The sequence below is a fragment of the Chlamydotis macqueenii genome, chromosome 3 (assembly GCF_036417535.1).
Source record: "Chlamydotis macqueenii isolate bChlMac1 chromosome 3, bChlMac1.mat, whole genome shotgun sequence".
Classification (NCBI taxonomy): Eukaryota; Metazoa; Chordata; class Aves; order Otidiformes; family Otididae; genus Chlamydotis; species Chlamydotis macqueenii.
This window is the reverse complement of record NC_141558.1, coordinates 95,412,426-95,433,633: the sequence shown is the minus strand read 5'-3', so window position 1 is coordinate 95,433,633 and position 21,208 is coordinate 95,412,426. Positions and strand designations below refer to the sequence as shown.

At 39.1% G+C, this 21,208-nt stretch overlaps 1 protein-coding gene across 1 annotated transcript in view; it reads left to right on the top strand.

Moving 5' to 3' along the window:
- ACTN2 (actinin alpha 2) overlaps positions 1–20,282 on the top strand; it is a 71,764-nt gene extending 51,482 nt beyond the window's left edge. Inside the window, exons 13-21 of the mRNA XM_086743276.1 lie at positions 4,849–4,957; positions 5,787–5,927; positions 6,318–6,500; positions 7,642–7,776; positions 8,392–8,571; positions 8,933–9,079; positions 16,483–16,548; positions 17,432–17,590; positions 18,940–20,282. Of these exons, the coding sequence (XP_086599402.1) occupies positions 4,849–4,957; positions 5,787–5,927; positions 6,318–6,500; positions 7,642–7,776; positions 8,392–8,571; positions 8,933–9,079; positions 16,483–16,548; positions 17,432–17,590; positions 18,940–19,098 (1,279 nt within the window). The 3' untranslated portion in view covers positions 19,099–20,282. The remainder of the gene's footprint in view (positions 1–4,848; positions 4,958–5,786; positions 5,928–6,317; positions 6,501–7,641; positions 7,777–8,391; positions 8,572–8,932; positions 9,080–16,482; positions 16,549–17,431; positions 17,591–18,939) is intronic.
- The last annotated feature ends 926 nt before the right edge of the window (positions 20,283–21,208 follow it).

Sequence of the window (21,208 nt, the reverse complement as noted above, 5' to 3'; positions counted from 1 at the left end):
AAAACACAACCAAAGCCGAGAACAGTTCTACAACACATTTAGGCTACATCTGTATTCTTGACATCAACTGCATAGGTCAGGGATGTGAAAAGTCAAGGCCCCTGACTGACAGACACCCTTATAGCAGGAGTTGTCCTGGGTGTTGATGCAGTTACTCTGCCTAAACTCTGTCTTTGTCGGTGGAGCTTGCCTTTGTTGGTGGGAAGGTTGTTAATTCACCTGTGTAAAGCATGGTTTTGTCAGTAAAGCTCAGCCCACACTGACAGGACCGTGCTGGTACATACTGATGTCCCTATTCTGGTCAAATCATCTTGGTGTGTACACCAAGCTAAGCACATTTGATTTTATAATCTTTCGCAGTTAATTGCAGTGGGTTTGTACTGTAAATCAGTGGCGCTACTCTTGATCTTAGCAATTTGGCACATGCTTAAATTCATTGCTCACTCACAGCATAAATCTCTAAAGCCAACAGGAACAAATGTGCAGTAGTGGTTGAAACAGGAGCCAACATCAAAATTCTCAGATTCCTGCCCTTGGCTTCAACTCTCCGTGTTTCAGTTTCTCACCTTCCTGAACAGGCAAAACAGTTACTATTCAAAAATCAAGTGTCAGAAACATGCCCTCTTTTCACTTTGCCAAGGACCATGACTCATAAGCAGCTCCACATTCATTAACAATTTAAAAATTAGAGAGTTGTCTAAAAATGTATTTCATACCTGATAGCAGCAGCACTTACATTAATTGTATAATTCAAATGGATTTAGAAGAAAAATCCCATTTTTTCAAGATTATTTGAAGGAAGAAAAGCAGAGCACAGTGGGCAGAGTAAGTACTGGTTTTTGGTTAGTGTGAAAGAAGTCTGAAAAACATAGAGGACAGAGATTTCACTGAGTATGTGAGCTTATGAAACACCTTCTGTCATTCCTTGATCTCTGTTGTGGAGTTATTTGTTCCTCTTTATGCTAAAGAAAGTTTCTGAAATGCCTAATGATTGTTAATTCAGCTTCAGCTTTACAAGTGATGAGAAACTTTGGGAAGGTAGCACAGCACTTGCTTACCAGCGTTTTGAACCCTGTGTCCTTTACCTCTGGTGAGGCCAGTGAACACTGTATCCTGTCTATTTTAGGATTGTCTCTTCTCAGTTGTTTCAGTAATTTGCTGTGTGAAGTTAAATGAGTTATTTGTGGCCTGGGCTGCAAAGGTGCTGAAAACCCTTTGCTTTTAGAGATGCTCTACTTTGACTTCTTTGCTTCTCCACACAATGGAGCTATCGGTGCCTGATTTTTCACTGAGACTCAGTAGCTCAGTTAAGCTTCATGCCCTTGGAGAACATTGAATGAAAGGTCATAAGGGTCAAGTTTTATTATTAGCTGCAAGCACATGAGCAGCTTTGGTGTAAATATTGATTTTAATTATTTATACATAATTGCTTACACAATGGAGGAAAATGCTAATTTATTTCTCTATTCATATTTTTAAAGAACGATTGACTAGTGGGTTTTTTTTTTTTGGTCACTGGATCAGGTTGTTACAGAAATCATCATCATCTGTGTCTAAATTCCAAGTCAGCACACCTCCATGTTTTGTTTTAATCAATCTCTTGGCTGCCTAATGTTGCTATTTCAAAGGGGAACAATTGCTCTGTAACCTTGAACTCTACCAGTTATAGTTTCCTGTCTGCTCTGGCACTTTTCTGATGCAACAGCTCAGTCCACTGTGTGCTTAGGATTAAAGCTGCTACAAGCTTGTTGATTGGTGCTGTTTAGATAAAGGATTTGTGTGTGTGCGCAAGCAGGTGATTCCAGCCGGGATGCTGCTATAAGATTGTTGTCTTCCTGCCTGTGTAGACTTAGATATTCCCTGGCAATAAGGCATGACAAGGCTTAGATAGGGCTATATACAAAGCTGGAAAAAGTCAGGCATTTCTAAAATGGGATTTGCCATTTATAAGATAATAAATGCTAAATAGAACTTTAGTGAGCTATACCATATTCACTTATGGTCTTGTGCACTCATTTCAATGTTTTCAATCATCAAGATAAAATTTTTGGAGTACAATTTCTTGCTTAACCATCACTACTAGTATAGCAACTTACTTTCAGCCGAGATGACCACTATTTGTAACACTGATTTGGAGAGTCTTTTTGCTTCTGGAAACCTGGGCTCAAATTGTGCTTACGTGCATGATTAACCTGAGCCTGTTTCTGAAGCAGTGCTAAAGCATGTTGCTCAGCAAGTTATTTTTGTGACACTATCGCTATTTCTAAAATGAGCTCATACTTAAGTGCTTCTCTGGATCATGACAAAATTTGACTGATTTTTTAATTCTTTACAGATAAGATTGAATTAACTTGCAAGATCAATAGGAATAGCTTAATGATTTTTAAATTGCAAAGGCTGTAGATTTCAAATAACCAAAGGAATAGAAATGGCTGTTCCCTTAGAAGATCTGTAACACATGTGCAGCAGTAAATTGTGTATGCATGATAAGGAAAACTTCTTTTTACAAAATGTGAAATCTCTTCAGTCTCTTCACAGCTTCAATGTTGAGAGAGAGAGACAAAAATTAATAGGACAAAGAATGTAAACCTGTGTTTTATTTCCAAGTAATTAATCTCCTATGAGTTTTTATTTCTTCCTCTGCTCCTGGTTTGAGCAGAAAAATGTTCTTTGACATACATAACACACTTACTTGAAGTAAACTACAGCAGGCCCAGAAAGGCAGTGGAGCTACACCGTTTAATGCCACCTGGTAATCTAACTTATGATTTTTGACCCACGAGTGCCCTTTTTGAAAGTTGTTTTGATAATATTATTCTCCTACCTATTTGTCCACAGCACATATCCCTGGAAGAAATAGGATAGCAGAGATCTTATGGGGAATGACTGAACCTCCCTGGCAGAGCTGGTGGAGGAACGTTGCACATTACCTTCCAGGACTTTGACCAGAGCTGGTATATCAGTCCCTCACTTTCATGGAAGATCACCTGCCCTTATCCTAATCAACAAAAGGAGATAAGTGATCCATTGAAGCAAAAATAAAATTTGCAGTGCTCCCAGGCATGTGTCCTGGACTATCTGGAAAAATACCCCGTCCATATTCTGGTATATTAGATTTGGTATGCAAAAAGGGACCAGAATACAAATCTCCATATCCCATCCACTTAGTGAGCTCACAGCTCACACAGGAACATCATCTAATATCAATATGCTTTAATGAAAAAAAACAACTTCCACCCAAATGCTCATAGCAGCAAAATATATCTCAGTCTGTTTCATCCAAAACTCCATGCTTCTGACTTAAATTTTCTTAACAGATAGATGGCTTTTCTGGCATCCCTTGAAGACTAAGGAAAAGGCTTACTCTCAAGGAGGAAGCAAGTTTCTGAGTTAAGGAGCCCTTGTATAGTATGACTTGCTGTCAGCTTTCTCCTTACATCTAGCAGTTCTACTTTCAGAATTTTGGGTTGCTTTTGTTATTTAAAAAAAAAATTGTTATGGCATTTTATTTTTACTTGTTTTACCATTCTTCACTTTTCAACAGTCCATTATTGCAGCACATCTGAAGCATCTTTTAAACAGAATCGTTCTCAACTTTATCCTGAAACAAATCGCTCTGAGTGAGCCTGGAACACTGCCCCTGGCCTACAGTGTAGCTTCACAGAGGAAAGCTACCTCTGTTCTCATTTTGTCCTCTGTGATTCTCTAAGTTACTGACAAAGTGATCTGTACGTTCCTCTTGCCAATTGCCTAGAGAAGAATGGTCAAAAGAAGGGAACAAATTCTATCTGCATTTAATGTCTTGTTCAAGCCTTAAAGTAAATCTTGCCATGCTGTCACATAATCACAATCTCTGCAATGTTTAGTACTGGGCAAAGTGTCCTCAGGAAGCAGCCAAGAGCTAAATTCAGTGGATGATGATACACCAATAAAAGTGAGCTTCCAAAGTGCCAAACACATGTATTTTATAGTCATGATGGCTGCAGCAGAACCAAGGGGATTATCTGCCACTGAGATAAAAAATCCAGTTTGAGACAGACTCAGTGCAGAATCTCAGGACAGAGCCTTAAAAAATTATCCCAGTCTTAGGCAGAATAGTAAATTACTCTCTGTCAGGATAATATAAGCCTATTAAGCAGGTGAAAAAGCAATGCTAACTGCTACCTCCTTTGTGGGTGCACTGATTCATGCTGGTGGCATATGAGGGTCTGGAGGTTCCTGTTCTCCAGAACCAGACAGCTCTAGAGTGCAGCTCTGTGAGGAGTTCCTGGAGCAGAAGATGAAAATTGTTTGCTGTGCACCAGATCTGGGCAGCTGCTATTAGTATTGCTGGGTCTGTAAGAGAGAGATTATGCTTTGAATGCAACCTGTGGTTTGTTTCTCAGTTAAATAATTTCAGAGAATAGTAGGTTGGAAAGGATCATAGGATTATTTAAAACAAACCTTATATTTCAGGTAAATTAACTTAAAACTGTTCCAATCTTCAGAAACCTGATAAAGCCCCAGACTGAAGCCTTGTGGTCTTCAGGAGATCAAATTGCTTGTGCTGCAGGAATAGCTGAGACAAAGATGGTTAGACACCTTAATTCTCTTTAACACCTGGATGTCACAGATGGATACTTGATTTTTCTCACAACAGAAGAGGTTGATCCTGTTCCTGTGCTGTGGTTCCTGAAATGCTGAATGTCTAGATCACACACGTCTATACTGCAATATTTGCTTACCTGGAAGAGAAATATTGCAAAAAAGAGGGGAAGAATTACTGAGGGCCAGTGGAAGAGTGTGAACAATTGAACTGCTCCTGTGTTTCAGAAAGTCACACAGATCTTTGTCTTCACTCTTTCTTAGTGAACTGGACTACCATGATGCTGCAAGTGTCAATGATAGATGCCAAAAGATATGTGACCAATGGGACAGCCTGGGAACACTTACTCAGAAGAGGAGAGAAGCACTGGAGGTAAACCATATAACAATGATCAGCAGCTCAGCTGAGGCAGGGAGTGGGGAATGAATCATTTGTTTCAGATCTGGAAACAGTGCCACTGAGCATCCACTTCGGAATCCGAATAGCGATAAGCCCTTTCCTCAGATCTCCATTTCATTTTGGTGTGGTTTCATTTGCAAACAGATTGAATTGCTCAGAGCAGACTTGCCAGTGCTCAGCTGCCAAGGACAGTTCTAAAGCAGTAACAAATGGCATGCGGTTTATAGCACCACTCTTTGGAAATTTGATGTCCAGCAAGGATAACAAAAGCCATTAGGCTATTACCTTTTCATACTTGTCTGAGCTTAATTAGGTGAGGTACAGGAAAATGGCCAGCACGGGGTTAATTTTTTGGTAGTGAGTATTCCAAAGCACTCAGCTACTTTCCAAAACCTTGTTCTTTAAGAAAAGAGGAAGCCACACACCTGCATGCCAAGGTGGAAAACGTATGTCTAACTCTTCCTTTTTATACTTACAAGAAATTACTAAAGCAAAAGTAGCAGATTTTAATTGATTTGCAGATAGATTACAATAACGAATACTTAAAATATCAGTACTGAAACAGTAATTTCACCTGTTATGTCTTCAAAAGCATACACCCCTTTTAACATTGTTAGATATGACAGTATCTTTACTGCAGTTAGTCCTATTGCTTTAAGTGAGAATCCTTAAAGCAGGTAGTGAAATCAGTCAACACTTGCTTTTGAAAAGATGTGGCATGACTTGGTGCATGGGTGGGTACACGTGTGGAGTTCGGGCTTGCCCTAGTAACAAAGGAATGTACCTTTCCCATCCTTTACAGAGAACAGAGAAATTGCTCGAAACAATTGATCAGCTTCACCTGGAGTTTGCCAAAAGAGCTGCTCCTTTCAACAACTGGATGGAAGGTGCTATGGAAGACCTACAGGACATGTTTATTGTTCATAGCATAGAGGAAATTCAGGTAAATTGTTATCTATTTTTTTGCTTACAGTCATAGGGAAGACAAGAAAGGAACCTTTTCCGTCTTGGAGAGTAGGACGTGTAAGAAAAACCCCATATTCTGTCTTGACACTTTCTTTGTGATACACAATGTCTGCTCTATTATAGACAGGGTTCTTCATTGGTATGAAAACATATTGCAGTGATCATGGAAGACGCAATGCTCCTGATAGACTCAGTGAGGCCTGTTTAATGAATGTATCTACATGTATTATTTCCTGTCTCTCCGGATACATGTAGCCAGGGTGTTTGGAAGGCTGAGAGATGAGCTGTGCTTATTTACAGTAGATCTTCTAGATGTTGGAAGGAACATTAAAGTTTTCATGCTTTCCCTCTCTGTTTCTGATTTTAGAGTTTAATCTCTGCACATGATCAATTTAAAGCTACTTTGCCAGAGGCAGATGGTGAAAGACAGGCCATACTGTCAATCCAGAATGAAGTTGAAAAAGTTATTCAGAGTTACAGCATGAGAATAAGCGCAAGCAATCCTTACAGCACTGTTACTGTCGAAGAGATTCGTAGCAAGTGGGAAAAGGTAATGTATGCTAAATACATAAAGGGCATTATAACATAGTATTATAGTTTAAGAGTATGGAGAACATTCAGAGAGGTTTACAATAAATCTGTAAATTAGTCTAGATCATCAGATGCCAGAATGAACTTTATACAGATTCTTACACTCTCCCTTATGTTTACTAGGCTTGCTTCACAATATCCCTTGCTCCCATCACTCAGTATTACCTATGTCCTTTTTGGCTTTTTGACAGAGCAAGAGAAGCATGTTGTTGGGGCTAGTGCAGAGCTACTGGCTGGCCAGCAGACAGGCCAGGAGGTGCCGTCAAAAGAACAGAAAATTATTGTGTTCTTCATCTCAGTATAATCTGTAGTTTGTTTGTCTCTTCTACCCAACTGCTGCTTTTCATAAATGTTGTAAAATATTAGCATCTTTGGGACTGTTAAAGTTCTGTCCAATTAGATTAAAACTGGTAATTACCTTAAAAAAATACTGGGAAGGGATTAAAGAGAGGCTCCTAGAGCAATCACACAAACTGTATTTCATTAGGAACCAAGCCAGATAATATGCTGGAGGTAAATGATTGTGTAGAATGTATGAATTTACCAAATACATAAACTTACATGGATAAGAACACACTCTAAATGAGTTATAAAAACCAAGCAATAAGGACTAAATTCAGAATCTGCTAGGGCAATCCACAGGGGTAAGCCAAAACAAGCAATTGCAATATATTGGAGACCTTCAGATATACATGATGGACAGAATGTGTCTCATGTTATCCTATCATAATAGCTGTGCTCCAATAAAATGTTTTGCACTGACTGTTCTTAGAACAATTACTTAGAGATTGAAAAATCACCTGTGTTTCAAAAGAAAAACAAACAAAGTACTCTAATAACAGCTCAAGTTAAATAATTTAATCCAGTCAGAGGTAAGAATTTCTTCTCTCTTCACATCAGGCTGCCCAAGACCACGTTAGCTATTTCTTATGTTAGCACAGAATTAGTAAATAAAATAATTATAATGTTTCTCGCTTGTTCTTCTGGTATCAACCTTCAGACCAGTAAGAAAAATTAGTAACTGTAGACGTACTTGTTCCATTTGTTTTTAAACTATTCAATTGTTCTTACTCACACTTAGTGCTTTCCCACTGTAACAGGTGAAGCAGCTGGTGCCTCAGAGGGATCAATCCTTGCAGGAGGAACTAGCCCGCCAGCATGCCAACGAGCGCCTGCGTCGCCAGTTTGCTGCTCAGGCCAATGTCATTGGGCCATGGATCCAGACCAAGATGGAGGTAAGTGTCAGACCCTCACACAGAAGCTGATGAACAAAGTGTTTTATAGTTTTTTATCTCTGCTTTATATACAGGACAACAGCGATTTCTGTGATAGTTCACCAGCTGTTTGATCCTGAACTATTTAGCACTTGTTAAGATGATTTTTAAAACTGTGGAAGCTTATCAAAGTGGTATCTTGATGGTGAGCAGGAGATGTTCAAGGCCAGGTTGGATGAGGCTCCAAGCAACCTGATCTAGTCGGGGATGTCCCTGCTCCTTGCAGGGAGGTTGGACTAGATGACCCTTGAAGGTCCCTTCCAACCCTAACCATTCTATGATTCTATGTAGCTTGAAAAATCAATCATTAAACAATTGCTATTTAGCTTCTGTTATCTGTAAATGAAAGATACCAGAATCACTGGGATCTCAATACTGATTCCAGAAATAAAAGTGCCACATTTCTTTTGAAATGTATTTTCTACAGTAAAATGTATAGTCTCGACTGTATGAAGGTTTTATTACTACTGCTTCTTAGTATGAAAATATTACATATTTATGTGTATTTGCTCAAATGAGCAAATTTGAAGCTTAAATTTTGCAGGGCTGAGGGTGTGTCTTTGTTTCTTTTGACAGGAAATTGCCCGCAGCTCTATTGAAATGACAGGGCCTTTGGAGGACCAGATGAATCAGCTGAAGCAATATGAGCATAATATCATTAATTATAAACACAACATTGACAAACTGGAAGGAGATCATCAGCTTATACAAGAAGCCCTGGTGTTTGACAACAAGCACACCAACTATACTATGGAGGTAGCTATTTACTCCCTTTTGTACTTGTTATTCTGCCTGCTTCTGCCATAGAACTACCTTCCCTGATCTGAAGAGACTGCAACAGAAGATGGAATTTGGCAAACTTTCTGATAATCTCATAGGATTTGTTTTATTTTCACTTATTTTTATTTTCAGTGAAGAAGTACCCATTTAGAAACCAGTTCCATATTTTTCTGAAGACCATTTTATTTTTAATGATCCTTGGTCATAATATAGAGTTAGTGGTGTGGAAAAAGTATCACATAAATATTTAGAGCTGATTTTTTGCTTACTGTACTTTTTTTTACACTTAGAAGAATATATTTGATTCTTTAATAAATCAGTATTTTCTCTCTCATAGCACATCCGTGTTGGATGGGAGCTCCTGCTTACCACCATTGCTCGAACTATCAATGAGGTTGAGACTCAGATCCTCACACGAGATGCCAAGGGTATCACCCAGGAACAAATGAATGACTTCAGAGCATCATTCAATCATTTTGACAGGGTACAGTACTCTTGCTTTTTTTAAAACTAGCAATATTTATTGTTCCTAAAAGCAAATTTCTTTCCATTCCAAATGCAAGCTTTTTAAAAAACTGCAAATGCAGTAGCAGTGTGCTCTTTTTAAAACAGCAAAAAAGATCAGTTAACAAGGAATTTCTAGCCTTATGAAATCATAGCATTGTACAGGTATATTAAAGATTAATTTATACTCTTTAAATGTAATGCAAAATTGTAGTTCTGCTAATATGATTGAGTATTTGTTCAAATAACAAGCAGAATTGGATAAATCTGTTGTTTGGAAAACAATGTGCCCCTGTATTTTAAGGCAGTGCAGCATGTTCTATGCACTTGCCAGCAGCTTCCATCTCATTAAATTTAGCTGTAATCTGGATTACAGGTTTTTTTTTTTCCCTTTGACTCACAACTTGTCCTCCTAGAAATAGATTTGTAGGGAATATAGTTGGGGCACTGATGGCTGTTAAGGAAAATCCTTTATTTTTCTGGCTGTATGTGGGAAATAAGAGGCTGGTTTTTTCAGTAATCTAATAACGGATGAATAAAAAAGTAGGAATCAAAACAATATTGTGAAGAAACTTAACTCACTCTTTCTGCGAGTTATGTAGTATTCATGGATAGAGAGTTAAGAAGATAGCTATTAATAGGCACAATAGCAAAATACATGCAGACAGGGATCTCACTTTCCCAGCTGGAGAACCATCTGTACATGAGTTTCCTCTGTTGGCTGTGTGCCCACATGAACTCACCTTCAAAACCAAGTTTGCATTTCAAATACTGAAAAAAGATTACTATATTGCAGCACCAGACTATTGTCTTTTTCCCAGTACAGATTCCTGTAGGTAGCAGACTGTGCTTAACACCTGACTTCTGTTCTGTTATCACATGGGTCAGCTCCTTTAAACCATGTCAGGCTATAGCAAAATGCCACTTTCTTTGCACTGACATCCTGTTTGTCCAGCTGTACCTAAAATGGTTACCTATACCTGGAGTTAAACTTACTGTGTATTGGATGCTGACAGTCATAGTTTGCAAAATATTCTTTAGAATATCTTTAATTGTTTAGAAAGAAAAGCAAAATTGCCAAACCTCTGCTTTTTGAAGTAACACACAAGCATGGAAAAGGTTACCTGCACAGGAACCGGGAACAGATTTCATGGAAAATCTTAATGTGATTCTAGTGCAGCATAATTTCTTTTTGTATTTTCTAAGGAAGCAGAAGATAACATCACAAAAGCAGAGATAAATTTCTTGAGGTGGAAGGAAGTAGTGTACTAAATGGCTTTCCCAATGCACTGGAGCAGATAACTGAGCAATTAGAGCTATTAAAAGCAGACAGAGTACCAGGCCTGGATAAATTCAACACCAGTATTTGAAAGACCCTATTAAGAGAAACCAGGGACTTTGAATAAAGATTTGACAAGTCCCTAAAGATAAGAAAGCAAGGTGACTGAATCCTAATATATCTTACACTAGATGGCCATTTCTAGCATCCCTGTATCTTTGTAGTTCGTAGAGGACTTCTCTGCCATGCTCATGGCAAGGCTGGTTCAGTGACTGAGGAGATATTACAGGCATCTCCTGGTGCCTCAGAAGGTCTTGAAGGGAGAATCTAACTCCTACACCAGCCAGCTCTATAGTTATGGATCTTTAGGCTCTGCAGATACAGTAAGACTTGGAGATACCAAAGGGTACAGTAGAGCAAGGCCTTGGAAAAGGCTGTGTGGCCTGGAAGGGGGCGCTCGTGTCACATAGCTGCAGGCAGGTTGAAGATGGGCTATGACAATAATCTGCAACACAGAAGTGCTTCCCAGCTCCTAGATCCTTGCCTATCCCTGGCTTTCTCCTTTCTCCAGGCCATAATGAGTCACGGCTTCAGGCAGCGTCCCTTCTGCCCTTGCTTCCGTTGCTGGAAGCCTGAGTGGCTGGATCAGAAGCGGAAGGAGGTAGATGATGCTTCCTCACTTTCTATGGCCTCAACAATCTGGGCCTGGACTGCAAGTTTAGCTGCAGACCTTATCTTCCCCCATGACAGCTATAATCCAAAAGCCTTAAAAAACCAAAGGTCTGGAAGGATCATGTTAAGGGAAGAACCATTTTGCATAAGCCCCTTTTAGTATACTCCTTCCCTTAGCACCAGACATGGGAAATCGGCCTAGGAGTATTTTTTACTGACACAGTGCAGCAATTATGTTCTTAGCAGCATAATGCAAGTTGAAGAAAGGAAGCAAGTAAGATCTAAAACCATTCAGCTGTCAAGCCAGGCTTTCTGCAGGGGACAGATAGTAGAAACACTGATAAAAGAGAAGCTAATACTGATTAAATTACACTGTAATTTAATGGGCAGATGTGACTCAATCTACACAGGCTAGATAGAAGGAGACATTGAACAAAATGTTTGAGAAAGACAGGTTTGTTTCTTATTTTTGTATCCTTCCTGTGTCCTTGCACACTTTAATATTTAGTGTGGCTGAATAAAGGAAACCCAGGGTTCTTAAGAGTTACTTCAGGGTACGTAAAATAATGAAGATTCTAAACTTGGAATTTAGACAGAGAGGGCAGTAATGGATTCTTTTATGGTCTTGATTACCTTAAATAGAAATGAAGATGAAACTGGATCATCTGAACAGAAGCACTAACATGAAGAATACTGAGTTCTCCATGTCAGACGAAATTAGCAGTATATGTAATAATTTTGTTGTGCTTAGCATCATTTCTGAATGCCTGACATAGTTTAAAAATACACTGAAAGAACTGGATTGCAATTCACAATAATGAACAGCCAGAAAAGATCCCAAAAATTAATACTGTCCCTGACAAGTAGGCTTTAAATACCTAAGCACAACAGAATAATTTATGCATGTTATAGCTCTGACTTCTGTGGCATTTCTCTAATTTAAGACATGTCTTAATGTTTGTGTTGAGGATGTCAGCAAAGTACTAATATGCAGAGTAGCTCCCATCTCAGTTTTAAAAAATGTATGTTGGTACACATAAACCTAACAAATTTTTATAGAGTGCTTCTAGAAACAACTTCCTTTGGTTATAACTCTGAGGAAGGAACCCCTGTCTTCTTCCCCAGGAAGCATATATGGAAAAATAAAAATCTTATATAATCCATTATGGGGCTTAATTCTGCAGTTGGTAGTCCTTTGAAAGAGTGCTAAATAATTGGGCGAATTGTTTTAAATAGCTTCTGCATCTTGAATATTTGAAAGAAAACTATTCGGTATTTTACAAGGTTTTTTGAGGGGGCCACATGCCTCTGATTCTCAAACTGCACTAAGCGGGCACCATGCATTTAAGCATTACAAGGGCAGGAAGAGCTGTATTTCTTTCGATGCATCCACCAGCAGAGATGTGCTAGCACACAAAGCGTTAGAAGTCATCCTTGTTCAAGGCAAGTGGTAAATACGCTATCTGCCTTGGGGCACGGGGGCAGCTCCTCTAGGCTCTTCTGTTTCCAACGGGGCATGTAGGCACGCTGGTACCCCAGAGGTTATTCCTGCTCCTTGCTGGAGGCTGTGACTGAAGGCACAGACTAGTTGTAGGTATAAATATAAATCTTTAGCAACACTGGAATATTTCCTTCCTTAATGTGACTGTATAGAGAAAAAAAACCAGAAAGTGGGACACAGTGTCTGAATCACAGAAGCAGTTTAGCAGTATTCAAAATGGTGCATAGCCGAACTATGGTATGCAGACAAACTGGGACACCAACACAGATATGTTGTCAGTCACTGGTTTTGAAGTCTTTTTATGCAGAGTTTCCTTTTTCAGATTCAGTATATTTAGTAAATTCTAAATAAGATTGCAAAGTATGTGATAAAATACCTTGCAGTTGCTCTGCATGTAATATCCTAATGGCTGTTAACATATTCTACTATTGATTTTTGTGCAAACTACAGATTTTAAGTAGGAGCTCCGCATGCAGAACAATAGTATCATGCCACCCTATATTTTACTAACAGAAAAACAACAGCTCCCTATTAAAGGAACCACATGATCAGGTCAATTAGCATTCAGAAAACTGAAGGATGTATTTAAGTAAGTATTACTTTGACTCAGAGGCTCATTTGTTTTATAAGGCCACATATAAATCACAAAGGGGAAGCAAAAGATTTCTGGGGACTAATAATGAAATGTGGAGGGGGATTTCAGTATTTTACTTTGTATTGGCAGGAAAAGATGAACAAGGCAAAGTTATTTATATGCTTTAAAACACTGATTTCCGTGCTTAATGTTGGACTGCAAACAGTACAAATAAATACAAAGAACCATTTCCCAATGAGCAGGCCCTTGCATGGGCTTGATCCATGCATTAACTGCAAAAAAACATTGTGTCCCATGAAACTCTGGTATACTGCAAAGGCAAAGATGCCTTTTTAGACCATATGTGATGCAAATTAAAAAAAATTCACTATGAGAATGTGAGAACCTGCTATAGCACCATGGCACAACTACTTGAGCCCTCAGTGGGGAGTCCCACTTAACCAGATGATGGTTGTGAGCTCCAGCACAACCACTGCGCTCCTCTCCTAAAGAAAATGGTTTCCTGGTGGACGTGCTGCCCTCCCTCTCTCTCCTGTCTGCCCTTTCCTACCTGTTGCACAACTATGGTGCCATGTGTGGTGGTTAGGGAGCTCCTGCGCATACTGACCACCCAACCCCCTGGTGTAGTCACATAGCTAATAGTCCTCTACCAACACCTAGTAGAGGAGGAGGAGGGACATAATTTGGCTCTTAGTGGCCATTTTAATATAATTTTGTTTGCAGTCACACAGTAATATATTCAGCTTTAGAAATAAGGTAAAATGAGCTGACTCATTTACCTCATTACTCCTGGTGTGACATGCCGTAGCCTGTCTCCAGGATGATTTTGGAGAGTTTCAAGCCAGCCTACATTAACATTTTCAGAATGATGAAATAAACCATTATTAATGCTTTATAGCAAGAACTGTCCTATAAAATAGAGACATTAAAGGAACAAAACTTCACTGTGATTATGGCTTTTCACTAAATGCTGCTCCAGATTTGCAGCTTTGCAAGTCATTGACTTCCCACTGTTATTTTTCATCTTCCCTTTATGGAGCTGGTGGAGGTTGATGCAGAGGGAGTCAATATAATAACAGCATGATATGTAAAAAATGCGTGGTGTTATGAACTTAATAAGCACCAGTTTATCCTATTAGTATATTAAAAAACTCCAGTGCATTTGTTAAAATTCCTAAAATTTTAGTTATGCATAACAACATAGAAACTTTCAAAAATAAATTATTCATCCAGCAGGCAAATATGTAGCAGACAGAAAACCTTGGATCTTCTCCAAACTGTCAGTCTGTAAAATCAATACGGGTAATAATTTTTCATCTTGGAACACCTCTTTAACTGTATACATGTTAAGTCAATCTGACAGGAAGCCAGTCTGTTTTTAAGAAGTTAGTATGAATTTCTTGACCTGCAAAACGGAAAAAATATTGGTTCAAAACAATGATCCAGTTGGATATGGTGTTACTAGGAGATGTTTAACCTGAAATTCAATGGGGATTTTTAAATTCAGTTTTCAAAGCAAAACCTTACTGTATAGATTATTAAAGAAGACAGATGAGTGAAAATAAGTTATGATGTCAGGTATAAATTTATTTTGTTTCTAGACAAGAAATCAACTGGTTTGTACTTTTACTCTCTTTTGAGATATGCATATGCAGTTAAGCAATATTACCAGGTCAAGAGAGAAGTAACAGTAATTGAGTTGGGGAAAAAATGTTTTGCCCAGGTTCAGTGATCTTTTTCTACATCTCACATACACTGTATGACAATAGAAAATGAAGGAAGCAAATGGCATTTCAGTAGAATAAAAACTGTCTTATCAGCAAAAATGTTAAAAAAGCACCTGTAGAGGAAGCACAGTTACAAGTCTGTAGTTGAAGTAAGGACCCTCCTCCACTACAAAAAAAACTGAAGCATGAAACTGCAGAAGTTGGACACTTTTTAGGTATTTTTTTTTCAGTATATTGACATTATGTTTCCATGAAGTTCTGTAAAAACATGGTTATTAATAGAAGAGTAGAATGTTCTTTACTAACCAACTAACCTGATCCATGATTTTCCTTTCTTTCCTTTTACCTTCCCAAATGCATGACCTGTGATGGGATGCTAGGATGAATCTGGCAATCTACATTCTGATGAATTTAAAGCCTGCCTCATCAGTCTAGGACAGGTTGGAAATGACCTGCAGGTAGAGGAAACTGATACTGTTCTGTTTTCAGATAGGCAATAGAATAATAGCCTAAGAGACTGTGGATTTAAACTCCAATGCTTTAGCCATAATGCTTTGAAAGGATCTTGCCTCTGGGAAGACAACTAAATTAGATGGACTGTCAGCATCACTTGGAGCTGTACTTTTCTATGCGTTTTTCAATTATTTTTCAGGTTGTTTCTTTTACTTGGTTTGAGATGTTTTATTTAGACTCTACTAGATAACTGTGGGGACCTCCTATGCTTCTTGCACTCAGACTTTTGCTGATTTTCCTTTCCTTGGACTCAACCCAAGCTCTCTACAGCACTCTCCTGATTTAGGATAACACAATTATCTCCAAACTGCTCCATTGTATCACAACACAAAGGAAATGTTTATTTACCTTCTTACCATCATGCTATTTAATGTTTACTCAGCCCTAAGCCAGGAATGCCACAGATAGGTTATTGCCTGGAAAATTAGCAACCTCTTTTTATACAAGGTCTTCAACTGACCTCCTTCTAAGTTTTGCAAGTCTCATCCATTAAGCCAGTCTGCACACCTCTCTGCTGTAGTCCAGGTCCTGACAGCCTGCAGTCTGAAGGAAAATCCCTGTACTTATTTCCCATATGTCAGCAGCTCTTATAGTGTACCAACCTCAGCCTTGGAGTGAAGTAGTTGAAATAGTCACTGATAAGCTATTTTCAGACTGTTTTAACTATACTTTTAGTGGCTACAGCATCTCATGCAGAACCTTTCAAAGATATTTCTTATCAGGGAGGCAGCTCGAGCATCTCCTGAGTTTGACTAGTTTAGTAACAAACTTTTCTCCTTGCCCTTGTTTTTGTCTTCTCTGGTTGTGTTCCCTGTATTCTTGTCTCATCTACCCCTTCTTCTCCCTTATCTCCCCCCTGACCTTCCCTGATGTTACTTCTTGTGGTGAAATTGTCTGTTTCCTATGTGTAATATGTTAGTTACTTCTTCCTCCTTTAAAACTGATGATTCTGGTGACCTGCTTGGGCAATATCAATGAATACTGTTCATACGCTGGATCCAATATGCCACTGGTCTAAACTTGTCATCTCACTGGAAATTACCTTGGATTCTTCAAACCTTCCCTTCTATACTCCTTACGTTGTTTTGGTCAATAGAGGAAGAATGGATTGATGGACCACGATGATTTCAGAGCTTGCTTAATTTCAATGGGTTATGATTTGGTATGAATTTTAAGAAACAATGGCAACCAATTCTGCTTACAGCTTATAAGATTAACCACAGCAACACTAAAGCTTATTTAAATTGACAAAATACTAACAATACAACTTACACTAGAGATACTAGTTCCTTGTTTCTTTGCTTTATCTCTATTTTCAAACACTTAAAAAGGAAGTTAAAAGTAAAACTAGACATTTGAAAACTATATTCCATTCTACTGCATTGCTCTTTGAATTAAGGAAACTTTAAATGTTGAAATTAACAGTTATTAAATGACTTTTTTTTTTTCCTTCACCTTTTTTATCTGCATGAGGGAGAATGAGTTTGATGCTGCTTAATTCTCAGAAACTAGCTTTGGGAGTTGCATTTACTTTACTTCAATTATTTATTCTAAAAAAATCCCCCCAAATTCACCCTTTTTAGTGGGAAAAAGGATTAGCCTTAGCTGAACTGTCCTATTGTTTCCCTTACTTCTTAGTTCAGTGGGTCTGCAAGTGCACTGCTTCTTGGGCTTGTGTTTCACCTCCCTGTGTGGAACCTAAATTTCAGTGGTTTTAGGATGGAGTGGAAAATGAAGTGTTAAGTTAAAACAGGTTAAACAGGCATTGAGGGAGGGTGGGAGGAGGGAGAAGTTGCAGAAAGTAGGTACATACTACGTATTTAGGACAAAGAATACATTTTTCAAAAGCACCGAGTCCTTTTTGCAAAAGAGGGGTGGGCATTTAAGATCCCAGATTTCCTTGACTCTGACATTTATGTTCCTAAGTCAGGAAGATGCTTTAAAGACTTTGTAACCACTGGTCCTTACTGGTTCATGAGAGACGCAGGCTGTTGGTGATTGATATTACGGTGACCTTTTTTTTTTTGTTTTGGATTCTGTGAAAGGGTGAAGCTGAGTTTGCCCGAATCATGTCTCTGGTTGACCCCAATGGACAAGGAACCGTCACCTTCCAGTCCTTCATTGACTTCATGACCAGAGAAACGGCAGACACAGACACGGCTGAGCAAGTGATAGCTTCCTTCAGAATCCTGGCTTCAGATAAGGTCAGTCATCATGCTGCTGGCTGTAAGGATTCGAGAGCTCTCCTATTTAGACCTTTGTTGAAAGTCTTCTACAAGCCTTTTAGTAATAGTGAAGCTTTGTTTTCAGTTTGTAAGACTTCAGAGAAAGCACTTGCCTTTTCTTCTTCTTAGCTGAAGAACCAAGACTCTTAGCTGAATTGGGTGCAGAATTTAGGGCTTGTTCTGTATACCCTCGTATCACAAAGAGCCGAGATAAAATTAGACATCTTAGGCAAGACTTGTCTGTACAATAGATATATCGTACATCAGGTTATTTCCACACAACAGTCTTGATTAGAGAGGAATTTATTCTGCCTTTCATGCTGTGGTCTGGATGTCTCAATGCAGAGTTTGGCCCTCTGGAACATAGCCTGGGTCAGTTGCACAAGACTGTACCTAATTGTGAGCCACGCTGTGACTAGACAGCTCATTCAACAGGGAGATACAAGGTGCTGTACTCCTACCCTAGGAGGAGCAGGAGGAGTCGTCCCCCTCTAGTTACTGGGTATGTGGAGGAAGCTCCAGTATTTGGCATACTTTCCTCCCCACAGCCAGATCCACTGGTGAGTGAGTGGTGTATGAAGACGAAAGGGAGGATAATGGCAACACAAGAGCTTCTGGAGGAGTCAGGGCCATAAACAGTACTGCCAGGAAACCAATCCTGTGCTATGGAGAAAGGAGAGATCACAGCAGTACAGGTCTGTTTGCCCAAGCTCCCTCTATTGATTTTCTCATTCTGGCTGTTTCTATTGATTTTGTGATCTCAGTTACTGTGGACCACATTTTGAATTCCAGACGTGTTCTCAGTAGGAATTCATGTGGAAGATGAAAGGCAAGGTCTTAGGAAAAAATGGGTTTCATTATGTTGCTATTCCAAATAATGTCAAGTCTGTTACCATATCACAAATGCAAACCATTAGGAACAGAAATACATCCTTCATTACAAATATATTAGGACCTTGAAACTAACAGGACCTAACTGGAAATGTGTCTGTCCTGTCACTGCGGAAGGGGCAGGAGTGCTCTTTAGAGATACTGACTACCTGTCCATGGATGAGCTGTGTCAGCAGCAGCCTACCCATGGCTGCACAGTGCTTGGTAGCTAACATATACAGTCACATGTACTGAGTCTGGATTTTGCCCTAATCAGTTTGCTGGTAGGATTGTCCCCTTCAACTCAACATTAGGGATGGAATTTACTGAGGAAAGTATTTGGTCTCAGGAAAATAAGCATGATGTCCAAGTTTATTAGTCACAGCTACAGAAAATAAATATATTTTGTGTCCTTGAAGACTGCGTACTGAACTTGTCAATCCTTTCCCCCCTCCCAGCCTTATATCCTGGCAGATGAATTACGTCGAGAGCTGCCTCCTGAGCAGGCTCAGTACTGCATCAAGAGAATGCCTCCGTACACCGGCCCAGGTTCTGTTCCTGGGGCTCTGGATTACACCTCTTTTTCATCAGCACTGTATGGAGAGAGCGACCTCTGATTCTGTAATTGGCCGTATTCATAGTAGACACTAAAAATACCCACCTTATTGCCCAAATTGCTTCTGAAAAGCATTGTAAGCTGATTTAAAAATGAATTCTACAAATACAATAGGTACAGTCAGTGTAAAGTGCTAGTAACTAAAGTAACTAGTGTATATTAAAGTGTGCGGCACACTAGACTTCTGCATTGTTCGTTTTAGGCTGTCTGTCCTATACAATGCTAGAAAATACATTAAAAAACCCAAAAGATATTAACTTTGGAAATATCTATTTAGAAAACAGAATGTAAAACCTAAGAACGTAGAAACTCGCAAAATATTTCTCAATTTTCAAAGTGTTTCAATGCCATATGTGCTTCTTTTACAATGTTCATAAAACTATCTTAGAAGTCATGCTTTTTTCTTTTGTAGAGCAGTATTATTTTCCTCTAATGATTTCTGATTTTGTATGCTTCTACTGGTTGAATTTCATAAAATATTAAAATGCAGTTTTTCAGGGAAGAAATATATCAACCAAGTACACTACTTAATTACGAAAATAATCCAGAATGCTGTTTTTGTCTCTTAAAGATGGTTTTCTCCTGTCATAAAGAGTTGTAATATAGGGGGGGAAAGCTGAAAAGCTGATTAAATTGCAGGTTGAGAGTTCTGTAAGCAGTACTTTTCTTTTAAGCCTTTAACTTTTACAGCTGAGGGAGTACAACTTTTATAATCAGAAATAATAAGGAATATAATTTCATGTGAGCTGTTTTGTTTCAAAACCCTCACTCTTGTCTGTGTTGGACAGTCTTTGTTTCTCAGTATAAGAAAGCCAGTCCCTTGTATTAGTGGGCAACATTCATCTCTATCCTGTATAATGCGAAATCCCATCTGAGCAAATGTAGTGTGGTTGTCTTGCAGCTTTAACTGTTCAGTGCTCAAATTAGAGTTTGTCTTGGCTTCTACTGGATTACAGGCAGTTCTGTCTGTATTACGCTCCTGTGTGCTAGTTGTTGTACTGTTTTTTTCCATCTTGAGAAACGATAGAGAAGTAAAAGCAGTGACTTTTTTACTTGAATCCTACCGACACTGAGGAAATGCAATGTAATCAAACAGAACCATTTACGAATGGTGAAGTGAGCTGTGCAGCCCAGTGCTATTAAAGCAATGATGTGCCTATTAAATAAAGTCTGCTTTTCAAAACCGTGTGAGACTCTTTCATTGGCAGTCATCTAGTGGTTCTCTCTAAGAACTGGAAATATTTCTGAACATTAAAGGAGATTTCAGTCTGCTAAAAGTAAAAGTTCCAAAAGTATGTCATGCATTTCTATACACTGTGTTTGCAAGAACAGTCGCTGTATGCTGGAGGGACAGGTATGGCCTCATGAAGTGAGATGGAGCTCAGAACGAGGGGGTCGGAGTTTCCATTTAAATGGAAACCTGAGCACAGATGTCCATAGCTCTTTAGACTCCCAGCTTAGATTGATTTCAGTGAGACTTAGGCACTAATGCTTTTGAAGATGTTGGCCTTACCTTTTCCGTATCTCTCTTTCTCCTCATGTGCAGATGTTAAGTATGTAACGATGCTTTCACTGGCCTTTGCTTTGAAAACTACGGGTGATTCAAACTCAGTCTTAAAGCAGGCACCCTGCAGGTAAGGTGCATGTGGTGACAAAACAATCAAAACAAACCCAGAGGAGACAAGCAGTGACCAAATACCTCTTCTTCCTCCACCTTGTGTGTACAAAGGCCGGCAGAGGACTTAGAGAAATACTAGGGCTAGAATCACAACTCCTACAGTGCATGTGCAGTCTTGCACACAGCCAGAAGCTGCTGATGCCACTGCTGATACTCGCACAGTGCGGGGCCATCTCTTTTTGTGATGACAGTGCCCGTACAAACTAAGTTCGGAGGCTCTGCCTTAAAGCAATGGCATTTCCAGCTAAATGACTTCTGGGCAGGCTGAATCCTATTAAAAAAATAAATCTGTATGTCTCTCATTGTCACAGTTTAATGCAGCTGGAAGAAGAACACACTGAGCTTCCAAAAATAGCACAAAAGCAAAATCTCAGTGCTACAGGCAGGATTATGCTGAAAAATTGGCACAGAAACAGTTTATATCTGACACTTC